Below are 22,479 nucleotides of genomic sequence, written 5' to 3' on the forward strand. Positions count from 1 at the left end.
TACCTCTGATGCTCCAATAGCAAACAGGGCACCCGGCTCATCAAGGAGCAGTTAACTTTTGTGTGTGTTCTGGACGAACTATAATTTCCGTGAGGGCAGGGATTGCGTTGAATCCCTGACTTATCTCTCTAAGCTTCTGTGGCCTGACCCACAGGAAAGTGTTCCAGTCTAATATTCCAGGACTTTTAGGCAAGTCCACCCCATCCCCCTAGTGACAGAGATTTCCATTTTTCAAACACAGAAGATGAGTGATTCTCAGAGGAGAACCCAGATTAACACCCCAATAGCAGAGACAGTGTTTTCTCTCTATATCCACAGTACCCAGCATGAAAGTCTTCTTCCCAGACTAAATTCCTCAAGTTACAGCTTTAACCTACTCCCTTTTTACTTCTCCCAGGTAAAGGAAGAAAAAAGTTGATACTTCAATAAAAATTCTTCACATCCTCACGTAAAGTTGCTATGTCTTCCTTTAGCCTTTTCTCATTGAGGTTCACTGAGAGGCGCCTGTTGTCTGTCTGTGTGTCCATCTGTCCGGAGGCCTAGGCACAGCTCAGCTCACCTGCTGGAGCCCTTCAGTGATGGAAGTTACCGGAGCCATTCCACAGGTCAGGGACGAGAGCATGTACCCGTCTGAGCCGATGGAACTGTTGAAATTTCCTTGCTAAAACAGAAGGAAAAGAAAAGACAGAGGCAATAGTAGCGACATGGGAAGGAATCAACTCAGTCACGTTGGAAACAATGACGTGTGTCTGTTCACTTCAGGTTGGAGGAGAGGGTAACAAAGCACACGTCGCAGCTCAGAGCCCAACGTGGCCTCAGCAGATGGGCTGGCATGGCTGGACAGGCACTTCTCAAAACGTGGGTCCATGGACCCTGAGTGTCCTGAGACCCTGCCACGAGGACAAAACGGTTGTCATGATGATACTAAGACGTTAAATGCCTTTTTCACCCAGTGCCATTGGCACTGACAGGCAAAACTGCAGTCTCATAGCACAGACCACACTGGTAGCGCCTCTCCACTGCCACACACACTTGCAGTGATAAATAAATACACAAAGAAAACAGAAATTGTTTAAATCTCCAAAAAATTTTTATGTCAGTTTTGCTTAAAAATGCCCTTGATAAAGCAATAAACAATCGTTTTGTTAAATCTCAACCCTTGAGGACATGTCTTAATATGCTGTGACAAATCCACATGGAAGGGGACAGATGTCTTGAAGAAGAGCCCTCCTCCAACCGTGTACGTCAGGAAAGGTCCTGCTTTTTCTGCAGAACACCATTTTTACATGCAAGAACCACGGACTGACAATCCGTGGTTATTGAGACACGGGTATCCGGAAGACACTTCGCAGAAAATGAAGGAAAGGACTGTTGCTTCAAGGAAAACTGGCAGCTTTTGTGATCCGTGTTCGAATCGGAGATTTCAAGGAAAAATTAAGAATTGGGAAAATGTATATCTGCCATTTTGAGACTGTCAGCTTCCCAATACAGAACGACTTTTATAATAAGATCAGCAGTGATAGTAATGAATGTCCTTTTTTTGATAACTCAGGGAATCCATATTTTCCAAATGACTAATGCATAATGTTACAAAACCACGAATGGGTACAAAACATTCAAAGGGCAAGGCAGACCAATGTACCATGTAACAGAGAACAGAAGTTCATTGATAAGAGTTTCAATTTCACATGGCAACTAACCTTTAAGAAACTACTATTCATCCACTTTAGGTTTTATGTCCCCCCCAAAAAAAATAAATAAATAAGAATGTGCACAATTATCTGAGAAGCCTATAACATATTCCTTCCTTTTCCAACTATACGTCTCTGTAAGGCCAGATCTACTTTATATCCTTCATTCAAAATAACATGTTACAGGGATTCCCTGGTGGCGCAGTGGTTGAGAGTCCGCCTGCCGATGCAGGGGACACAGGTTCGTGCCCCGGTCCGGGAGGATCCCACATGCCGCGGAGCGGCTGGGCCCGTGAGCCATGGCCGCTGAGCCTGCGCATCCGGAGCCTGTGCTCCGCAACGGGAGAGGCCACAACAGTGAGAGGCCCGCGTACAGCAAAAAAAATAAAAATAAAAAATAAAAATAAATGCTACAGCAGCCCGAATGCGGGAGCTGTGAGGATCCCGCTGTCCCCTATTAACACAGACATTAAAGAACCAGTGAAATGTAAAACAACGCCACCCTTCTCACTAAATTTTGTTTTGAAAAATCATTTTGTTATAAAAAATGTTCATTAAAATATAATGGCTTTATCATTGTTCTTTTAAATGAATACATATTTTTAAAATGACGCAGTTTCAATTTGTGATACGGCAAATATTGGTAAGTATAACCCATGGAAACCAAAGTTCTCTGGGGTTGTCGACAGCTTTAGAGTCAAGAGATGAAAAAGCGTGAGAACCGCCAGATTAAATGAATCCTGCCAAAATACAAAGAGCTGCTTCGGATCATTAAAAACATGGAGTGTGTTTGCTTTGACTTGAGATAAGCAGGAAAAACAAAGTCCGCCCAATCCGCTGGTGCCCTCTTTCTATGCCTTTGAACACAATCAGGGCAAAGTTCTCCCCACTTCTGCAGATATTTTAATAGCCTTCGATGCTTCCTGTATTCTGCTCGGTTCAGCCTGAACATGCAACGGCGCGGACGTTCCTTCCAGGCCAAGGCCCAGCCTCCTGACGCTTCTCGTTCCAACTGTCCCCAGATTTCCTAAATTCAACGGGTCCTAAGGTTTACAGACATCCCCTGTACATGTATACTTTTCTGCATGTGGGTTAACGGGAATGTTGCCAAAAAGATTGTGGCACATACACCGTCCTACAGAATAGCACCTGGTTTCTAAAAATACCACTTTTGACTCTGAATAAACTCGGTAGCCTGGAAGTGCATTAGCTGAGTTGACAGGATGACAGCCCAGTGGGCTTGTGGCGCTTTCTTATTAGTGAACTTTTGGGAAAAGGATACTGGGAAGCAGGAAGGTGAAAGAAAAATCCTTAATCAACACATCGGGCAGTAAGACACCTAAAATAATCTAAAACTGAAAATACTGCAGGAAAGAAGAGGACAACATGCCGTATACAGTATATAGTACATACCGTTTACACATCACAGGTTAAGTCTCATTTTCCTTTCAAAGAACCGAAGTTCTCAGACTGATCAATCTGTTCCTAAGATTAAGATATATTAGTAGTTTCCAGAACCTACTAATCAACATGGAATCAACAAGGGAAGAAAAGTACAATCTAATATTAGATATGATGAATTTAACTCACCAAAAAAACCCAATAATTTATATTTTGAAATAAGCCTTGAGAAAAATATCTTTTTGGAAATACAGTACTGTTAACTATTAATAAAAGGAAACAAGGTTTTCACTTACTATGGCATCTTTAACAATTTGTTTGGCCACTTGTTCTGGTTTGCAAACAGATGTGGTCTCTGAAATAAGACGAGTCTCCAAAGGCTAAAGGTGAAAAAAATAGACATATCAATACCATTACTGCCCACCGAATTAAAAAATAATTTTACAGCCCTCCTCCCCCAATTTATACATAATTCCAGTTGTCTACCTTTGAACTGATTCCTGTTTTTAGAATTATCTCTATCTAGATTTCAAATCAGTTTACTGATTACTGGTTACTGTATAAAATTCAGCCCAGTAGCTGAAGCAAGACAAGGAGGCCCCAGCTACTCTCTGTGGGATGTGTGTCTCAGTTCCAATGAGGACCATCAGAGCTTCAGTTTAAAAAATGAAAAAAAAAATACCTTGCCCTGTCTTTATTTTCATTTTAAAAAAATCTTCTTTGGAGCGACATGCAACACATGTGCTCAAAAATTCTTTAGAAGGGAGTTTCAGTTAGAAGTTTCAAAACTTAAGCCTTAAATGGCATGAAACAATAAATTTTATTTACCATGTAGGCTTGAAAAAATAAAATAAAAAACAGAACGTATTTTCTTAAAATAGAATAGCATAGGGCTCATAAAAGTCAAGTGTTTCTTGATGAACCTAAATTAACAGAAAAGCCCTTTTTTTAACATCTTTATTGGAGTATAATTGCTTTACAATGGTGTGTTAGTTTCTGCTTTATAACAAAGTGAATCAGCTATACATATACATATATCCCCATATCTCTTCCCTCTTGCGTCTCCCTCCCTCCCACCCTCCCTATCCCACCCCTCTAAGTGGTCACAAAGCACCGAGCTGATCTCCCTGTGCTATGTGGCTGCTTCCCACTAGCTATCTATTTTACGTTTGGTAGTGTATATATGTCCATGCCACTCTCTCACTTTGCCCCAGAAAAGCCCTTTTGAAGGTGCCACCATTGATTCTTCCAGAACCCCAGGCTAACATAACCATGTGTGGCCAGATACTCAGGAGATTTAAAGGCACTATGGCGCCCCCTACGGGACCCGCAGATCAAGGTAGAATTTTATTTACCCAAAGAAGTCAGCCTGACATTTTAGTGGAGGAAAAACAAAAAACCCCAATTTAACAACAAAATCAAATCTTCACAGGGAAATCACCGTCCTTTGTCAGCTTTGGCTTCTGCCTAAAAGACCACTTACCAAATGTTGCAAATCTGCTTAGCAGATTCCCCTTATTCTAGAACAGGGCATTTGGCTTAAATTTACTTCTTTGAAATAGTAGTAATTTTTAAGAGGCAGCGCCGAAGAGAAATGAATAGGAGAAAAAGCTCCTCAATCCTAAACATCTTTTTGCAAATATACAGCCCATGGAGCAGAAGTGCCAATTTTTATGCTGTGCAGATTCACACTTACTAAGCATCACTATAAAAGAGAAAACACATCAATACCAAGTTCAAGGGGATAAGTTCTGATTGATTCCTTTCTCTCCCACTTTGTTTGCTCAGAGAGTGCCTACCACGTGTCAAGGCAGGTTCATCTGAACAAAGTGCAGAGCTGGCATTCAGCTCAGGATGACTGACAGTCACTGTATTAATGTTCATGTCCAGAGGTGATGAACACTATAGAGAAAAATAAGGCCAGGGAAGAGGATTCACATCTCACGGGAGGGATACTTGAGATAACAGAGGGTCAGGGAAGTCCTCTCCAAGATGAAGGCTGTACAGAGATGGAAAGAAACACAGGAGGAAGATCCATTTGAATATCCAGAGAGAGGATGGCAAGGGCAAAGCCCGCAGGTGCGAACATGCCAGGCAAGCTCAAGGGATAGACAGGGCTCCGGTGTGGCCAAGGCCAAGGAGAGGAGAAAATGCTGTGGGCAGGTGGCCAGACAGTGCGGGATCCAAAAGGCTCGAGGCCTCTGGATTCTATTCCAGGCGTGCTGGGAGCTCGGGGAGCTGCACTCTCTGATACACAGCCAACACCAACATGTGCTATTTAATTTTAACTTTAAATTACTTAAAATGAAATAAAATTAGAAATTCAGTGTCTTGGTCCCACTAGCTGCACTGCAAGTGTTCAACAGCCACAATGTGACTTCCATACAGCAGCGTGCAGGACCATTTCCACCATTCTAGAACATTCTACAGGACTGTGCTGTACAGGAGGTTTTGATCTTTTGGGGTTTTGTTTTGTTTTTTTTCAGTTTTGTTTTTTGGCTTTTTTTTAACACAAGAGGGGTTTGACCAGGGGAGTGACAAGACCTGACTTGGGCTTTAAAAGGATCACTAGCTACTTTATGAAGAACAGACTCCAGCGGGGTAAGAAAAGGGGCAGGCAGACCAGGCTGAAGACCATGAGAGCAGTTCAGGCAAAAACAACAGCGGTCCTCACTGCTGGGATGGTAGAGAGATTTGCAGTTAAAAAAAAAAAAAAAAGGTCTGATTTGGGATAAATTCTGAGAACAGAGCCCAGAGGATGTGCATGTCAGCTGGATGTGTGGTGTGAGAGGAGGAATCAAGGCTGGCCTCGTGGTTTCCAGCGTGAGCAGCTGGGGGAATGGTGGGCGCCGGGTAATGAGATGGAAAATAATAAGGGGGGAAGGAGAGGGAATCGCAAGTTTCGTTTTGGAAATGTTAAGTCTTAGGTGTCCATTAGACCCCCGTGTGGAGACAAATGGATCGGCAACCATTTCAGGTGTTTAAATGTATTTAAGGCCAGGGGAGAAAATATTATTTCTAAAGAGTATTATCTTGTTAGTTAAAATACAAGCTGTACTCTCAATCAGAAAGCAAACACCTTATTAATTAAATAAAGCTTGAAGATTCTTAGCAAAAATGGCCTTTGAAAATAGGGCTACATCCTCCAAGACTCCAAATGAAAGTTCCAGAAAGTTCGGAGGCCTCTTGCAAGCACATAAATTGAAAGGAACTCAATTTTCTGACTGATGAAAATGCCCCCAGGCCGAAGGGTGGAAAGACAGAAAATGGGAAAAGGGGTTTCCTACCTTCAAAACTCGAAACAGGGCACAGAGAGGCATACTTACCTTGGTTTTGTTTTCTTCTGCAAACCCGGGGGTGTCTGTGTCTGGTGGGTAGGCAACTGTGACGTACACATTATACGGCTTCACCTGCATTTCAGAGACAACATCGACCCCTACCGTAAACGAGATACAATTTCGCATCCTCCCTTCTCAACCTGCACTGGCTGCCGGGCAGACATTCTAAATGCGGCCCTGATTTTCTCAAAAGGTGGTGAGACCGACAGGGTGATTCTATAAGAGGAGAACTACCACCAGGTGAATCAGGAAAGTCCTGGCCCTGAAGATCATTTAGAAGTAAAGGCAAAAAGCTCACCCCAACCTCGATTCCAGAAAACAGCTGGCCCTGAGCTAGGGAGATTCGCCTCCTTCTAAGTTTCTCCGCTCCCGCTGACCAGGGGCCTGGGAGCTGCCCGTGAGGAGAGCAGCTGATGCTGAGGGGAAATCCGCTCGTCCTCCCTGCCACAGCACACCACCCGGGCTCGGTGGCCAAGGCCACGGGACAGGTCTACTCCTCGGCCATCAGGAAGGAAAACAAGTTTGTTTTCCTTCACGGCTGCTTCTCAAACCCTTGTTATGTTGATTTCATTTACAAAATACATTGAGATCATTCAAACCCCTTCCCCAATGCCCTTCCTGTGCCACCCCAGACCCGGGTCTAGAATTATATCCATCCCCTGAGAAGTCTGCTGGTTCAGGAACTCCCCTGCCAATGAGGGGCTCAGGGGTCACTTCCTCCACCACAGAACCAGCAAACAGGACGCTCCCCTGCGTGGACCCCCCAGGTCAAACCAGGACAACCTCACCTGTGCACCATCTCATCCCACATCTATACGTGCAAACTCCTTCCCAGCTTCTCTTCCCAGCACCCTGGCTCTCTCTGGAACAGAATCCTAGGCTTGTTTACTTCACTGCTGGGTCTATTCACTCATAAACACACCCCCGGCAATTCTAGAAGATTCTCCCGCTGGTCGGACAGGACACACCTTTCCCACTGACCCCGTGCTCCACACTCGTATCTTGCCCTGATGCTTCGTGACGCTAAGCATGATGGATTAAACCATCAGCATCTCTGCCATGACTTTTGTTTGCTTCTGGCTCACTGTGTAGCTGCACGAAAACGCCTGAGTGAGTTGGCAGCGGGCAGGCAGCTGGTCATGAGGAAGACCACTGTGCGTCTTACGGAAGCTGCAAGTGATGATGCTATATTGCTTCCTCGTGCACCAGCCTCTGACAGCATCCCAGGGTCCTGTGTTACGTCTGGCTTTTTTTCTCCCTACTTCCTTCTCTGAAGCACGGTCCTCAGGGCTGCGGAGGAGCCGCAGGAGCAGGAGAAGCACGCGGGCAGGAGAGCCTGGCCAGCCAGCCCAGGAAGTGCAAGAGCAGAGGAGGGTGTCCCTGCTGGTTGGGTTCCAGGCACCTAGGGCTTGAGAGTGCATTCACTCAACATCGCCGGGGCACGCAGCTTCAAGGATGGCCGTGCTCATCAGTAGCTCGGGATTCGGCCCGGCAGTGAGGCTCATGAGCAAGCAATTCCTCTTCCACTTGTTTTTGAGATACTGACTTTAAAAACTGTCTCCCACGGCCTTGCCCTTTGCTGTGCACAGACCAGAGAGAAATACCACCAAAAAAAGAAAAGCCAATAAGCAGTAATTAGACAGCCCACCCAAAGCCTGAAGCTGACTGCTCAGACGCGGTCGCTTCTGTGCTGCTCCCTCCCCGGCGATGACCCAGGACAGTGGTACTAAGCTAACATAAGACAGGATGTCAAAGCAGTGTTTCTCAAAGTCAAGGTTATGGCTGAGCTTCCAAATGGTTAAGACAGCTTTCCAGAACAGCTTTTTCCCGGGGTGGGCACAGATTGTCAGGGTTGGGAGAAACCAGTCCAATCCCTGGAGGGTACCAGGGTACTGGGACCCTCCCTACAATCATGGAGCCAAATGACTCTCTCAACCTATGGCTGGATACCTCCAGTGGCTAGTAACCTAACCGCTGTATTTATTTATCCAACAAATACTTACCGCGTTACTACTATGCCCTCGTGGAGCTTAGAGTCCCCTGAAACTCTTGGTCAAATAATTTGTTAAAATCTATACAAACTATATCTACAACCTTCCTTTAATCGACTAATCCCATAACCCCAGCAGAAAAGGAAATGAGGTTAGTTTGGCTTCACTGGTTCTTGCTAAGACAAGTGCTGACTCCTCAAGACCACTTCTGCTAAGAACTCGTATCCAGGACTGATTCCCATTTACGTAGCCCCTGTCTGCGTTTCCTGTTCTGCTCACTGACCATTGTCTCCCCCACTGCTCTGCCTTAGTCCCCTCCTGTTCCCATTCCCTCCCTTCTACTTGGCCTCATTCTCAATCAGAAAGACGCCCTCCTTGCTCAAGAACTGGCTTATTACCAAAATTATCTCACCTAAGGTGTGCTGGTCCTCATGCCATCAAAGCAAAGGCATGGGGGCTGGAAAAAGGATTGCCGCTGTTGACATGAAGCTCCAGAACTTAAGCTTCGGCTTACTTGTGGGCCATGGCGGGAAAGGACAGGGTTGGGGGGCGGGGCAGGAGGCCAAGGGAAATAGACAGGGGGACGCCTGGTTTCCTTCTGCGTGGTCTCTGCTACCACCACATCTTGGGCTACACCCCACCTCCGAAGTCTGCTTTCCAAAAAGATCAACTTCTAAAACCTTTAAATGATGTATTTGTACCTAAAAGACTGAGTCAAAAAAGGACGACCCAAAACAAAAGCCAACAAAGCATTCTTTCAAATTCAGTCATTGGATGTAAAACATTGCTAGGTCCAACTTTAGTCTGGGGGTCAAGGGCTGGGGTGGAGAGGAAGATTTAAGAGTTCATTAAACCAAAAAAGAACGATCAACAGCACTTAGAGTCTGACTAAGTCTAGAAGGTTTCATTCACAAAAACACAAAAATCACCTTGGCCAAACAGACCAAATGATCCAGGTTTCAAAAACACAGGATAGGCTTGGATACGTTTGTAAGGAAACAATTGTTTTGATGCAAGTTCTGCTATGAACAAACTAGATTTTGATTACTGAATCTACTTCCCCTCAAACCTACTTTCCATGTACATGTTTAGTTTTAGTTTTGTTTTTTTTTAAATAAATTTATTTATTGATATATTTTTGGCTGCGTTGGGTTTTCGTTGCTGCGTGCAGGCTTTCTTTAGTTGCAGTGCGCGGGCTTCTCTTTGCGGTGGCTTCTCTTGTTGCAGAGCACGGGCTCTAGGCGCTCGGGCTCAGTAGCTGTGGCACATGGGCTCTAGAGCGCAGGCTCAGTAGTTGTGGCGCACGGGCTTGGTTGCTCCGCGGCATGTGGGATCTTCCCGGACCAGGGCTCGAACCCGTGCCCCCTGCCTTGGTAGGCGGATTCTTAACCACTGCGCCACTAGGGAAGTCCCTAGTTTTTGTTTATGTGAGGGCATTTTTAATGGAGTCCAAGTACGGAGCGAAGTCAAGCTGACCAGCAAGTCCAGACCGGCCACTTGCAGCCTGTAAATCACACGTGTCATCAGGAGGCTTCAGGGACTCGTCTGGACGAGCAGCTCCTGTCTTTTCCCTCTGCTTTATTAACATCTTTCTACCCGAAATGAAACCAGGCCACCCGGATCATACACTTTGCCCTACATGAGTGAATCCTGAAGTCGTTCTGCAAGACAAGACTCGGGGACAAAAAGCCCTCATGCACAGACCTTTCCATTCCAAACTACCCCTTCTCCTACTGGGTTTCTGAGACCGACGAGAAGGGGTGAGGCAACCCCTGACCTGAATTATAGACACGTTACAGAGGCAGACAGGGAGCCAAAAGGCAGAACCAGAAGGCATGGACTTTGTTACTACTTCCGTCACAGAGTAATGACGTGGCTCTGAGCAACCCAGTGGCTTTACTGAAGACTCAGTTTTATTATCTAGAAGGTGGCATAACAACATCTGCCTCGTATATTTCACAAAACTGTTATAAAAATAAGACGGTTATTCATAAAGGGACTTTTCAAAGTAAAAACTGCAAGAGAAATACCGGTGTTCTTGTTGGAAATTTCACAGGCATACGTGCCCCAATGGCTAAGCATATATGACAATGACCTGTTATTGATTACGAGTATCAAGGACATTGATGACAATGAAATTTGTGGCTGGTTCCTTTGGGATGAGAACAGTATAGTCTACCAGTCCCTAAGTGGCAGGTCGGGATTCTGTCACTGACCCGAGAACACGTCTGCACTGCATTGCTCATCCAATATCTGGGCAGTGTGGCACTCTGCCATGTACCATCAAGGGCTCTTCTGGGGGCTCTCTGAATCAGGGGTCAGCAAGCTATGGCCCTTTGCCTGTGTTTTTACTGGCACATAGCCACACCCGTTCATTTAAATCTTGCACAAGGCTGCTTTCCTGCTATCCCAAGAGATGTGAGTAGCTGCAATAGGCACCATCTAGCCCTCAAAGGCTAAAATATTTACTCTCTGGCCCTTTACAGGAAAAAAATTTATCCACCCTTGATCTTAATCATTAAATGGGATTCTCAAATCACACTCTTACTATAAGAGGATTGGCCACAGTGAAGTTTCCTGTGGGCTTCTTAACATCGTGATGTAGTGTTATATTTCAGTATACAGCTGACCCTTGAACAACGTGGAGGTCAGGGGCGCCGACTCCCTGCGCAATCGAATTCCACGTATAACTTTCCAGGAGGCCCTCCGCACCCACAGAGCTGCATCCACGGATTCAACCAACCTCAGATCATGAGGAACTACAGTCTTTATTGAAAGAAATCCACAAATAAGTGGGCCTGCGCAGTTCAAACTTGTGATGTTCAAGGTCAACTGTATATAGAAATAGAAAGAATTTTACCTTAAAAAGTACGTGATTTTGGAAAGATACGTGCGATGCTCTCTAAGCATCCCCACGTGACAACAACGCAGAAGTCTACTTCAGGCAGCTGAGGAGGAAGGTTATACACATCTGACAAGCGCTTATTTTATGCTAATCCTAACCACATCCTCCTTCCACAAGGTGTTCTATTCACTGTGAAGATAAAACGCACTCCCATTCATCAATATTTCTTTAGGATATTAAAATGTGAGTATCAGGAAAGCCAAATGCAACGTTTAGCTTCTCATTTTTACCAACAAGGAAACTGAGATCAAGTTAAATGAATCTGTCTAAAAGCTGAGAGCTACACAGTAGCTCTTTCTTCAAACACGTTAGTTTTATCAGTCAGTCATAAAGGACAGATCCTTTTGTTAAAGGAGTATCTTTAAAAATGTTAAAGAACCACAACAACAAAAAGTTAAAGAATAAAATATCTTACAGATACTCACACAGTATTAGGCGAGTAAAGGCACACCTCATTTTATTATGCTTTGCTTTACTGTGCATTACAGATATTGCATTTTTTACAAGTTGAAGGTTTGTGACAACCCTGCACTGAGCAAGTCTATTGGCAACATTTTTCCAATAGCATTTTGCAATAGCAGTTCGTGTTTCTAAGACACATTTTGGTAATTCTCCCAACATTGCAAACTTTTTCATTATTATTATATTTGTTATGGTGACTGAGATCAGTGATCTTTGATGTTATTACTAAGACTCACTAAAGGCTCAGGTGATGGTTAACGTTTCTTAGCAATAAAGTATTTTTAAATTAAGGAATGAATGTACATTGTTTCTTTAGACATAATGCTACGCACTCTTAATGGACCACAGTACTGTGTAAACATGGCTTTTATATGCACTGGGAAACCAAACAATTCATGTGACTCGCCTTATTGCGATATTCACTTTATTGCATCCGGAACCGAACCCACAAAATCTCTGAGGTATGCCTGTAATGCTACGAAGATGGTAGCAGTGCTAACTGTGTATTAAATTTTTATGCAATGAAAAGCTGTTAACTGCAAAGTTCAGGGGTTGCGTCAATTCTCCTTCACTAATGCCAAATCTACAAATCTCTAATTTCATACAATGACACATGTAAGGAAGTTACAGACTAAAGGGGAACATCTATTGCTGGGCTGACTGAAGAGAGCTCTTACCTCCATCTGCAAAGCTTCCGCCAATCCCCTGATGGCAAACTTGGATGAAGAGTAGGCTGTGAAACCAAACAAGCCCAACTGCCCTGCCTGGGAGGACACGAAGACAATCCTGCCCACGCGGCGTTCCTTCATGGTGGTGATCACCGCTCGGCTGGGGTACACGCTGCCCAGGTAGTTGACGCTCATTAATCTCTGCAGGGAACAAAGAGGCCACAAGAACTAAGCAAGGTCAACGCCCCAAGGCTGCATCCCACGGGCATCCTGCCTTCTCACCAAGTCTGAGCTCGTCAGTGGAGCCCAAGTGACTGGGAGCTCAGCCGATCTGCTGAACGAATGAAGGCCTAATGATCCTGGAAGTGACCGTGACACACAGGACCTACCACTGGGAGCCTATTTCAATCTAGCCTTACATTCTCACAACGACAGCACTTACATCTTTGCTGAAGACTGGTCAAAATTAGTCTTCTCCTTATAAAAAGTACACTGAGTGTTGCAGGTAACACTTTCCGAGAAACAGTTTTGAGGTAAGAGCTTCTAAGTATTTCCAGCCCTATTAGTTCTAAGTGACAGAAAGACCACAAAGAGACGAGGACCGGGGTTGACAGCAGGGACTGTGGTGTAAAGCCTGGGCTCTACCATTTACTGCCTATTTGATGATGAACAGAAAAGTCAGACACTCTACTTATTTCCTCAGTGAAAACAGGGTTAATATGGGTGTGATCTCACAGGGCTGCAGCAAGGATTGAAAGAGGAAACACAAGGCAAGCGCCTGCACAGCCCCTGACCTGCAGCAATTACTCAATAAATGTCGGCTCTTATATTATGATGGGTAAGAACTCACAGAGGCACCAGGATCTACTTTCCCCTCATCCTGGGAACTCTTAAAAACCTTACATTTTCAACCTGAAAGTCTCAGGATACTGCATTACAATGTTTCTATATTAAAAGTCTTGTAAAAATACTAGATCTATCACCATGTGAAACCAAACACTTCATCGGGAAACTTTAAGTCCATCATGAAATGTTAACTCAACAGCATTAAGTAACTTTTAGAAACAATGACCAGAAACACCAGCAGGCCAGGGGGAAATACTTAGTTTAAAAAAAGCAGAGGGCAGGGCTTCCCTGGTGGCACAGTGGTTGAGAGTCCACCTGCCAATGCAGGCAGGGGATGTGGGTTCATGCCCCGGTCCGGGAAGATCCCACATGCCGCGCAGCGTCTGGGCCCGTGAGCCATGGCCGCTGAGCCTGCATGTCCAGAGCCTATGCTCTGCAACGGGACAGGCCACGACAATGAGGGGCCCGTGTACCGCAAAAAAAAAAAAAGAAAAAGAAAAAGAAAAGCAGAGGGCAAACGGTATTTACACTGTGACTGCAACTATTTTGAATATTAAATAAAAGTACACATGCACAGCTACAAAACCAAAGAAATGTAGAAAATTGTAAGTGATTATGTTAGGATTCTGGGATTCCCATTTTTCCCCCCAAATGTTTTTTTTTTTTTTTTTTTTTTTTTTTTTTTTTTTTTTTTGCTGTACGTGGGCCTCTCACAGTTGTGGCCTCTCCCGTTGCGGAGCACAGGCTCCGGACACGCAGGCCCAGCGGCCATGGCTCACGGGCCCAGCCGCTCCACGGCATGTGGGATCTTCCCAGACCGGGGCACGAACCCGTGTCCCCTGCATTGGCAGGCGGACTCTCAACCACTGCGCCACCAGGGAAGCCCCCCCCAAATGTTTTTAATATCATTATGTTGGTTTGACAAAAAAAGGAGGCATACTGAACCCATGTGTAAACCTTAGCTCCCTTCAGAGACCCCACTAAAATCTCCATAGAGATTTTTTTCAAGGCAAGAATCCACATGAGCAAAGAAAATAGCAGCAATGACATTTTGGAAGTTGAAAAGAATGACGAGTGAGAACTAACCTGGCAGAAAGCTGAATGCGAGGTGAGGAGAAGACAAACTAAAAAGCAAGATTAAACCACAAAAGCCCCAAAAGGCTCATGCAGCACCAAGTGCCTCTGGGGGCAGGAGGGCAGGCATGGGGCTGGAGGACAGGAATATAGAGTAAGAGTCTGTTTAAAAAAGTCAGATAGACAAACCCACCCACCATCACAATCAGAGATTTCAGTACCCCACTTTCAATAATTGACAGAACAAGCAGACACAAATCAGTAAGGAGACAGAAGACCTGAACAATGTTATCGACCAACTGGACCTAATCGACACTGATCGAACACTCCACCCAAAACAGCACAATACCATCAACCCTCAGTATCCATGGACGATTGGTTTCAGGACCCCCCCCCCACCTAGATACCAAAATCTGCAAATGCTCAAGTCCCTCATATAAAATGGCATGGTACAGTCTGCTGTCTGTATCCTCGGATATGGGGGGCTGACCCTATATATTCTTTTCAAGTGCACATGGAACGGCTATAAGATAAACTATATTCTGGGCTATAAAGCAAGCCTCAATAAATTCAAAAGGATTCAACTCATACCAAGTATGTTTGCTGACCACAGTGGAATTCAACTGAAAATCAAAAAGAGAAAGATTTCTGGAAAATCCCCCAAATATTTAAAAACTAAGTAACGCTTCTAAATAACCCAAGGGTCAAAGTGAAAATGGAAATTATACAATATCTTTAACTGAATGAAAGTGAAAATACAACTTATCAAAATTTGTAGGATGCTAACGCAGAACTTAGGTGGAAATCCACAGCACTAAATATCTGTGTTAGAAAAGGGAAAAAGCCTTAAATGGATGACTCAGCTTCTGCCTAAAGAAACTATAAAAAGAAGAGCAACTTAAAACAAAAGTAAGCAGAAAAAAAAGAAATAATACAAATAAAAGGAAATACATGAAATAGAAAACAAAAAAAAACCAACAGAAAAATCAATAAAGCCAAAAGCTGGTTGTTGAGAAGATCAACAAAATTGATAAATCTGTAGTCATACTGGTAGGAAGGAGAAAGAACACAAATTATCAATATCAAAAATGAGAGAGGTGACATCACTACAAACCCTACGGACGTTAAAATAGTAAGGGAATATGATGAATAACTTTTGTCAGTAAATTCAATGACGTAGATGAAATGGACAAATTCCTTAAAAGAGACAAGCTACCAAAGGTCACTCCAAAAGAAATAGATAAGAAGATATAGATGTAGCCCTACATCTGTTAAAGAAACTAAAGTTAGAAACCTTCCCACAAAGGAAACCTCAGGCTTCACTGGTGAATTCTACCAAACCTTTAAAAAAGAATAAATGGCCTGCAAAGGAGATGCCCTCTGCAGCACGGTGGCCTCCTGCCTCCTCTCAGGGCAGCCAGGGGCAGAGGGGTGATGGCCAGAGACGGCGGGGCCCACAGCAAACAATCCCTGGAACGAGGCCCTGTCACTGGAATAGAGCAACAGGTTTGGGGTTAACCAGCCTTCCTCTTTAAAGCCCAGTCCTTTCGGAGGTGAGGCCAATTCCAACATCCCCTGTCAGCTGCTTAAGCCCCTGCACCGTGCTGGCCTCTGTTCTCACCACCCTCACTCCACGGTGACCCACGCCGGCACCTCCAGCCACTTCCGACATCACCAACCCTTGTCTTAATCACCCTGACAGTCCTAAAAGTCTCCTGACACGGCAGGCAGAAAGAGCCTCTAAAAGCTGCGATGCAGATCTCACTACTCCCTTGCCTGGCTTAAACCCCTTCAGAGGTTTTCAACTGAAATCTAAAGTGGCCCCATCTCACATGCCCAGGGCTCAGGAAGCTCTGGCCTCCTGGCCTCCCAGTCAAGCTCCTGGAGTTTGCCCGGCCCTTTCCACCTCGGGGCCCCTGCGGCCACTGGCTCTCCAGACTGGATCTCCTTCTTGGTGTCTCTGCACCTGTCCTTCGGGTCACCTCCCACAATGTGTAAAAGAGCCTCCTCTTTTCCTTTCCCATTTCCTTTCCCCCGAGTATCAACACTTAGCACATCTGTAATCACACTGCTGATCCGCTGGATCCTGCCTGGTCTGTCCCACCTTAGCTGGGCCAAGGCTTTATTCTCTTGCTCACCACAGCATCCCCGGGCCCTAGAATGACACTTGATTCACTAGAGGCTTTCTCGAATATTTGTGGGTTGAATGAATAAAAGACGAAGGACATTAATATTTACACACAGCTACCCTGAGCTGAGCATCATGCACCCAATTATGCTGCTTCATCCTCATAGCCCTGGGAGCCGTACGTCCCATTCACAGAGATGGAGGCCGAGGACGGAGGCAAACCTGAGGCCAGAAGGAAAAGGAACGGTTTGCCCGAGATCACAGTTAGTAAATGGTTCGACTTGAAACCAGTTGTGCTAAGATTTAAAACTGGTTTAGTCTGATGCCAAAGGCCAGCTCTTTTCCTACTGTCCCATGCTGCTGGGGACAGGGCAACAAATAGTCTCTGTGCGTGGGTACTGGGGTGGGTGGGAAAGAAATCGATGGCTTTTCTAAACGCAAGTGAGAGAGAATGAGAGACAGACAGACAGAAGGAAGGAGAGAGTGGGATGGAGACTGAACACTGAGAATAAAGTGAGTTTTTTAAAAAAGATTAGATTTGTGCTTTCTTTTTATATCTCAGCATGCTGCATATTCTATACATGTATTTTACTTCTTCCTTCATCTCACCTGCTTCACGTGTTCTCCTTGTCATTGATAGCCACACACAGTCACCTGGTCTTTTTTTGGGCCGTACCGAGTGGCACGCAGGATCTTAGTTCCCTGACCAGGGATCAAACCCGCACCCCCTGCAGTGGAAGCATGGAGTCTTAACTACTGGACCGCCAGGGAAGTCCCACACAGTCATCTGGTCTTATACTCTTAGTTCCTTCTATTCTTCTCAGTTATAAATCCCCACAAATCATTCACTCCATTACCTGCGGACTTCCACCAGACACACAGACAGAAACAATCCCTCCCTTTCTGTCCCTGGACACACCCCACGTCCTGAGGTCTTAGCCTTACAACTAGGCATTTATTTATTACAGCCACGTAACTACTTACACCTCGATCCTCTTTGCCGTCCACAGCCGGTCAAGGTGAGTCTGCTGATTCTCCCTTTGTAGCATCTTTCACGCACACACGCATGCACACACGCATGTATGCACGCACACATACTCCTCTTTCGCTGGCCACCTCTGAAGTCTTTCCCCTCATCATTTCATACCTAGACTACAACTATTTCCCACAACTGATTTTTTACACAGCTGTTGAGAAAATCTTCAAAATCTCCCTGTCAATACTTAGAGATAAAGGCCTACAGGTCAAGACAACTATCTTTTATGCCGAGTTCATAAAGGAGCCTTAAGACGCTAGAGTCCCCACTAAGGTATCCCTCTGCTTCCGTCTCCATCTGGACTCGCCTAGCTCACCTAATCACAGAGTTTACGGTGCTTTTCCCACAGTCTGCCAGAAGCAAGATGTCTAAACTGCTGCTCTTGGAGTCTCCTCTTCCTTAAGAGGAGGATGCATTTTAACTTCAGAGCAAATCATTCAAAACCCATGGCTACCGGGGAGGCTCTAGAGACCAGTAAGAAAGAGATGGCTGATGCAATGTCAACAAAAGAAAAACAAGTTTTGCACCTAAGAAAGCCTTCAAATCTGATGTGCGTTTCTTTGGCTGACCTTCTTAAAAACGTAAGTATGAATATGATGCATTATCTTTGTCTCTTGGTTTCAAAACTCTAGAGTCTGCTCTTCACCTTTTTTGGGTTTTCATTGTTAAAAACACTGATACTTGACAAGAAAATCCAGCCTCTCTTGGCATACAAAGAGCTCTCTTGATGATATGACCTCAGTGAATCAACACAGTAATCTGTGTCAGGTTGGAGGTTTCATTCCCATTTTACAGCTGAGGAAACCAAGGTCCAGAGACTTGTCTCAACTTCTAAGGCTGGATGGTCACTGTGACTAAAATCTTGTCCATCCTCTAGTTTTCTCCAGCTTCTGTTAAATCTGAACGCGTTTCACCTATTTCATTCAGAAAGCCTTTAGCTAGGAAGGAGTCCTCCCTTTTAGTGTGTGGGCCACCCCAATGAGGAAAAAACAAATTTTTACTTACTTCAAAAGTACTAACTTCAAGATCTTCAAATTTTCCTGCAAGTGACATTCCTGCACAGTTTACAAGCATGTCCACTGGGCCCAGTTTCTCTTGTGCCTGGAAAAATGTATCAGAGTGAGCATTAAGAAAGAGAAGAAAAGAATCCCTTAGTAGCTAATCAATGCCAATAGATAAAATCTATAAAACTATTAAATCTACAAGGAAGATACTCCAAGCCACACACCAAAATGGCAAACCAATCGAAAGGCGAGCAGATTAATTCCAATTAACCCAACCTCTTACTTGTTTTATGACATTCTCTACTTGGCTATAGTCTTGAGATACATCAACTGATATACAAAGCACCACCTGTTAGACAGAGAAAAAAATAATCAAAGCTATGCAGGGATCTGAAACCACCTTTAAAAGAACTTTTTTTTTTTAATTAAAGGCAATTTTTTTCCAATAGATAAGGAGTCCAGTTTTGAAGGTACAGATTGCAGGGTTTGAAATCTGCTGACAATGCAATTAGGAGAGGCAAATGGGGTGGGGGGAGCACTTTCTTGAAGAAAACTCGTTTGAGCAAACTCAGAAGAATGTTTTAAGAAATGCTCGTTGGAGGGTACAGACTTTCAGGAGGAAGATGAATAAGTTCTGGGGATCAAATGCCCAGCACAGTGACTATTGTATTAATACTGTACTGTAGACTTGTAATCTGCTAAGAGAGTAGATCTGAAGTGTTTTCACCACACACACAAAAGCGGTAACTACGTGACGTGTTGGCCGTGTTAATCCACTTGTTTGCGGTCATTATTACACAGTGTAAACATATATTAAATCGTCATGTTGCAGACCTTAAATATATACAATTTTTGTCTATGTATGCCTCACTAAAGCTAGAAAGAGAAATGTAAAAACTCTCCTTTTAAAATGCAACTAGCCTATAGTGACAGAAAGTACATCACAAGCCACGTGCACCCAGGAGTAGAGGGAGAAACGGGGTGCAGTGGGGCAGGGCAAACTCCAGGGGTGATGGCAATGCTGTGTCTGGATTTCAGGGGTGGCTTCACAAGCATTTATGGATACATCAGTCAAAAGCCATCCAACTGAACTCTTTAAATTGGTGTGGTTTATTGTACACAAATCCTACCTCAATAAAGTGGTCAAAAAATAATAGCAAACTTAATAAATACGTTTAAAAAAATACTCCTCTTGGAGCCATATCAGAGCTATCACTGCCCTCTTGGGATTCAATACCAGTAGGTGGAATAAAGAGATAAGTCAACAGGTTCTACTCCCAGAAGCCTCCCTAGTCCAGCTGGGCTGGGAGGCTAAGCTGGTGGCATCGTCTTACTAGGCCAAGGGCAGATCTGGGCCTGTGGGAGCCGAGGGGGAACCAAGTCACATTTGGTTCACTCTGAGGTTTGCTTGAGGTCCCTGACTCTGGACTGACCTGCCATTTACAGATGTTCTAGATGAGGGGTCACCAAGCGGAGTGCAAGCCCACCTAGTACAAACCTGGCCATGTTTAGGGATGCACAGCACAGAGGGATGGTGGGAAGAGCTCAGCCATTTAGTCTTTGAAAAGGGAGGGAGGGGAAAAGGGGGAAAAAGCATGTATCTCGGTGCTTACTTTGTTTGGGGAATGTCTGTATTTATTTATCTATCTACCTATTTATTTATTTGGCTGCGCTGGGTCTTAGTTGCAGCATGTGGGATCTTTATTAGTCACGGCATGCATGTGGGATCTAGTTCCCTCACCAGGGATTGAACCCGGGCCCCCTGCATTGGGAATGTGGAGTCTTAGCCACTGGACCACCAGGGAAGTCCCTCGGTGCTTACTTTGATAGAAATTTATGAAATAGAAATTAAGAACACTAATGGGGACAGTGAGTTACTGTTTTTTTTTTGTTTTTTTTTTTGCGGTACGCGGGCCTCTCACTGTTGTGGCCTCTCCCGTTGCGGAGCACAGGCTCCGGACGCGCAGGCTCAGCGGCCATGGCTCACAGGCCCAGGCCCTCTGTGGCATGTGGGATCTTCCCGGACCGGGGCACGAACCCGCGTCCCCTACATCAGCAGGCGGACTCTCAACCACTGTGCCACCAGGGAAGCCCAAGCTACTGTTTTAACTTTCCTTTTCAGACAATGTTTTCAAATCAGAACTTAGGCCTCTGACATAGGAAATGTTCTATGTTCCCAGGGAGGTCACTGAGAGAAGCAGAAGGGTGTTTGCAGTTTCTCAGCCTTTCCCTGGTTGAGACTGGCCGCCGAGCTAAGAGGAAGACAGAGCGCGTGTGTACGGAAGGGTGCACACACCCACGATATGCACCCAGGTGCAGCTGCAAGTCCAGGGCCGTGTGACATGGTGGGAAGATGAGGCACAGCACTGGGGAAGCCAGGTTCCAATCCCGTCCCTTCACTCACCAGCCGAGCGGAACCCAAGACGTCTGCAGTGGTCTCACCTGTACAGTAACAGTGTCACAGGCTAGTGACAAGCAAGATCCCTTCCCGCTCTAAGAGGCCATGATGTGAGAAGTGAGGCCAAAGGGTTGGATAAAAAGAGCCCCGTTGCCTTAGGACTGATACATCAGGCAGGAAGTTGTATGTAATCCAAGAAGGAACCCCATCCTAAAGGTCTAAATTCCTATGAAAAGGAAACAAGCCCCTTCGCAAACGTAACCTGGAATATTCCAGACTAGCGAGCTTGGCCTTGAATTTTATCCCATCATCATACAGAAGACATTTTTTAAAAAAGAGAGTAGGGGGGCTTCCCTGGTGGCGCAGTGGTTGAGAGTCTGCCTGCCGATGCAGGGGACTCGAGTTCGTGCCCCGGTCTGGGAAGATCCCACATGCCGCGGAGCGGCTGGGCCCGTGAGCCATGGCCCATGAGCCTGCGCGTCCGGAGCCTGTGCTCCGCAACAGGAGAGGCCACAACAGTGAGAGGCCCACGTATCACAAAAAAAAAAAACCCAAAACAAAAAAAAAAAGAGAGTAGGAATCATACAATTAATTTTAAACATGTCTTTTCATACAGTATTAGATCATTTACTGTGAATAAAACCTATACCACAGGTCAGTGACATTTCAAAAAAAATGTTTACAAACTACCAGGAAAAAGAATGCCCCCAGGGCACTGCTTTTGCTAAGAGGAGTAACAAGCCAGCTCTGGGCCCAGTGGCAGGATCAGGCTCCCACTTGCCCAGCCCAGCCCGGATAATCTTCGCCTTCCTTGATGTGCAAGTCAAGAACTTTCCACATGACCTGAAGCCCTCTGATAGATGAAGGAGTGTGAATAACGAGGAAGAAGCCCAGAGCAGAGACGGTGCTAACAGCAGGCGGGACGGGCCTTCAGCCAGGACATTTCAGATCTGTGGTTCTGGATGATGTTTCATTCTCTATCAGAAGTTAGGGATATTGTAAAAAACAAAAAACTGGGGAGATGTGCTGAGCTGGCAGCTTTCCAATGTTTGTGGGCTTCAGAGAAGGAGATACAGGCAGAGGCCACGGTACTAGAGAAAAACTCACATAGGTGCACAAAGAGAGGTGGATGAGGATTTTTATGTGCAGCACAGAATGCAAAAAGAAAAAAAAAAATACAAACAGCCAACAAGAGGCAACAGATTAAATAAACCCTGGGGTACTCAATAGTATGCCACAGCAGTTTTAAAAGATGAGGCCGACTTATTTATATTGACATGCGAAGTTCTCTAATATATTCTCGTGGGAAGAAGAGAGGCAATTAAAACTACAGTGAAACACCATTTAAAACTCATCAGAAAGGCAAAAATTAGAAAGTCTGCCAATACCAAGTGTTGGCAAAGAGTCAGTGACCACTACTGGTGAGAGGGTAAACACTTTGGTGATGCATACGCTCAACTCAGCAATTCCATTTCTAGGTATATTCCATTCTTGCACAAGTGCACAAAGGGATAAACTTTAGTCATAGCAAGAAACA

General features: G+C 44.9%; 1 protein-coding gene across 2 annotated transcripts in view; it reads right to left on the reverse strand.

The window, feature by feature from the left end:
• Positions 1 to 22,479, reverse strand: part of KDSR (3-ketodihydrosphingosine reductase) — a 35,535-nt gene that overhangs the window by 4,417 nt on the left and 8,639 nt on the right. The window contains exons 4-9 of one of the 2 annotated variants that reach the window (XM_081251720.1): positions 18,828 to 18,893; positions 18,546 to 18,641; positions 12,466 to 12,657; positions 6,419 to 6,502; positions 3,389 to 3,472; positions 560 to 661 (exon numbers count right to left, since the gene is read on the reverse strand). In XM_081251720.1, the coding sequence (XP_081107846.1) occupies positions 560 to 661; positions 3,389 to 3,472; positions 6,419 to 6,502; positions 12,466 to 12,657; positions 18,546 to 18,641; positions 18,828 to 18,893 (624 nt within the window). Of the gene's footprint in view, positions 1 to 559; positions 662 to 694; positions 3,177 to 3,388; positions 3,473 to 6,418; positions 6,503 to 12,465; positions 12,658 to 18,545; positions 18,642 to 18,827; positions 18,894 to 22,479 lie in introns of those variants that run through there. The other variant, XM_081251721.1, reaches the window with a different exon arrangement.

The sequence above is a fragment of the Mesoplodon bidens genome, assembly GCF_964165515.1.
Source record: "Mesoplodon bidens genome assembly, chromosome: 13".
NCBI classification, from domain to species: domain Eukaryota; kingdom Metazoa; phylum Chordata; class Mammalia; order Artiodactyla; family Ziphiidae; genus Mesoplodon; species Mesoplodon bidens.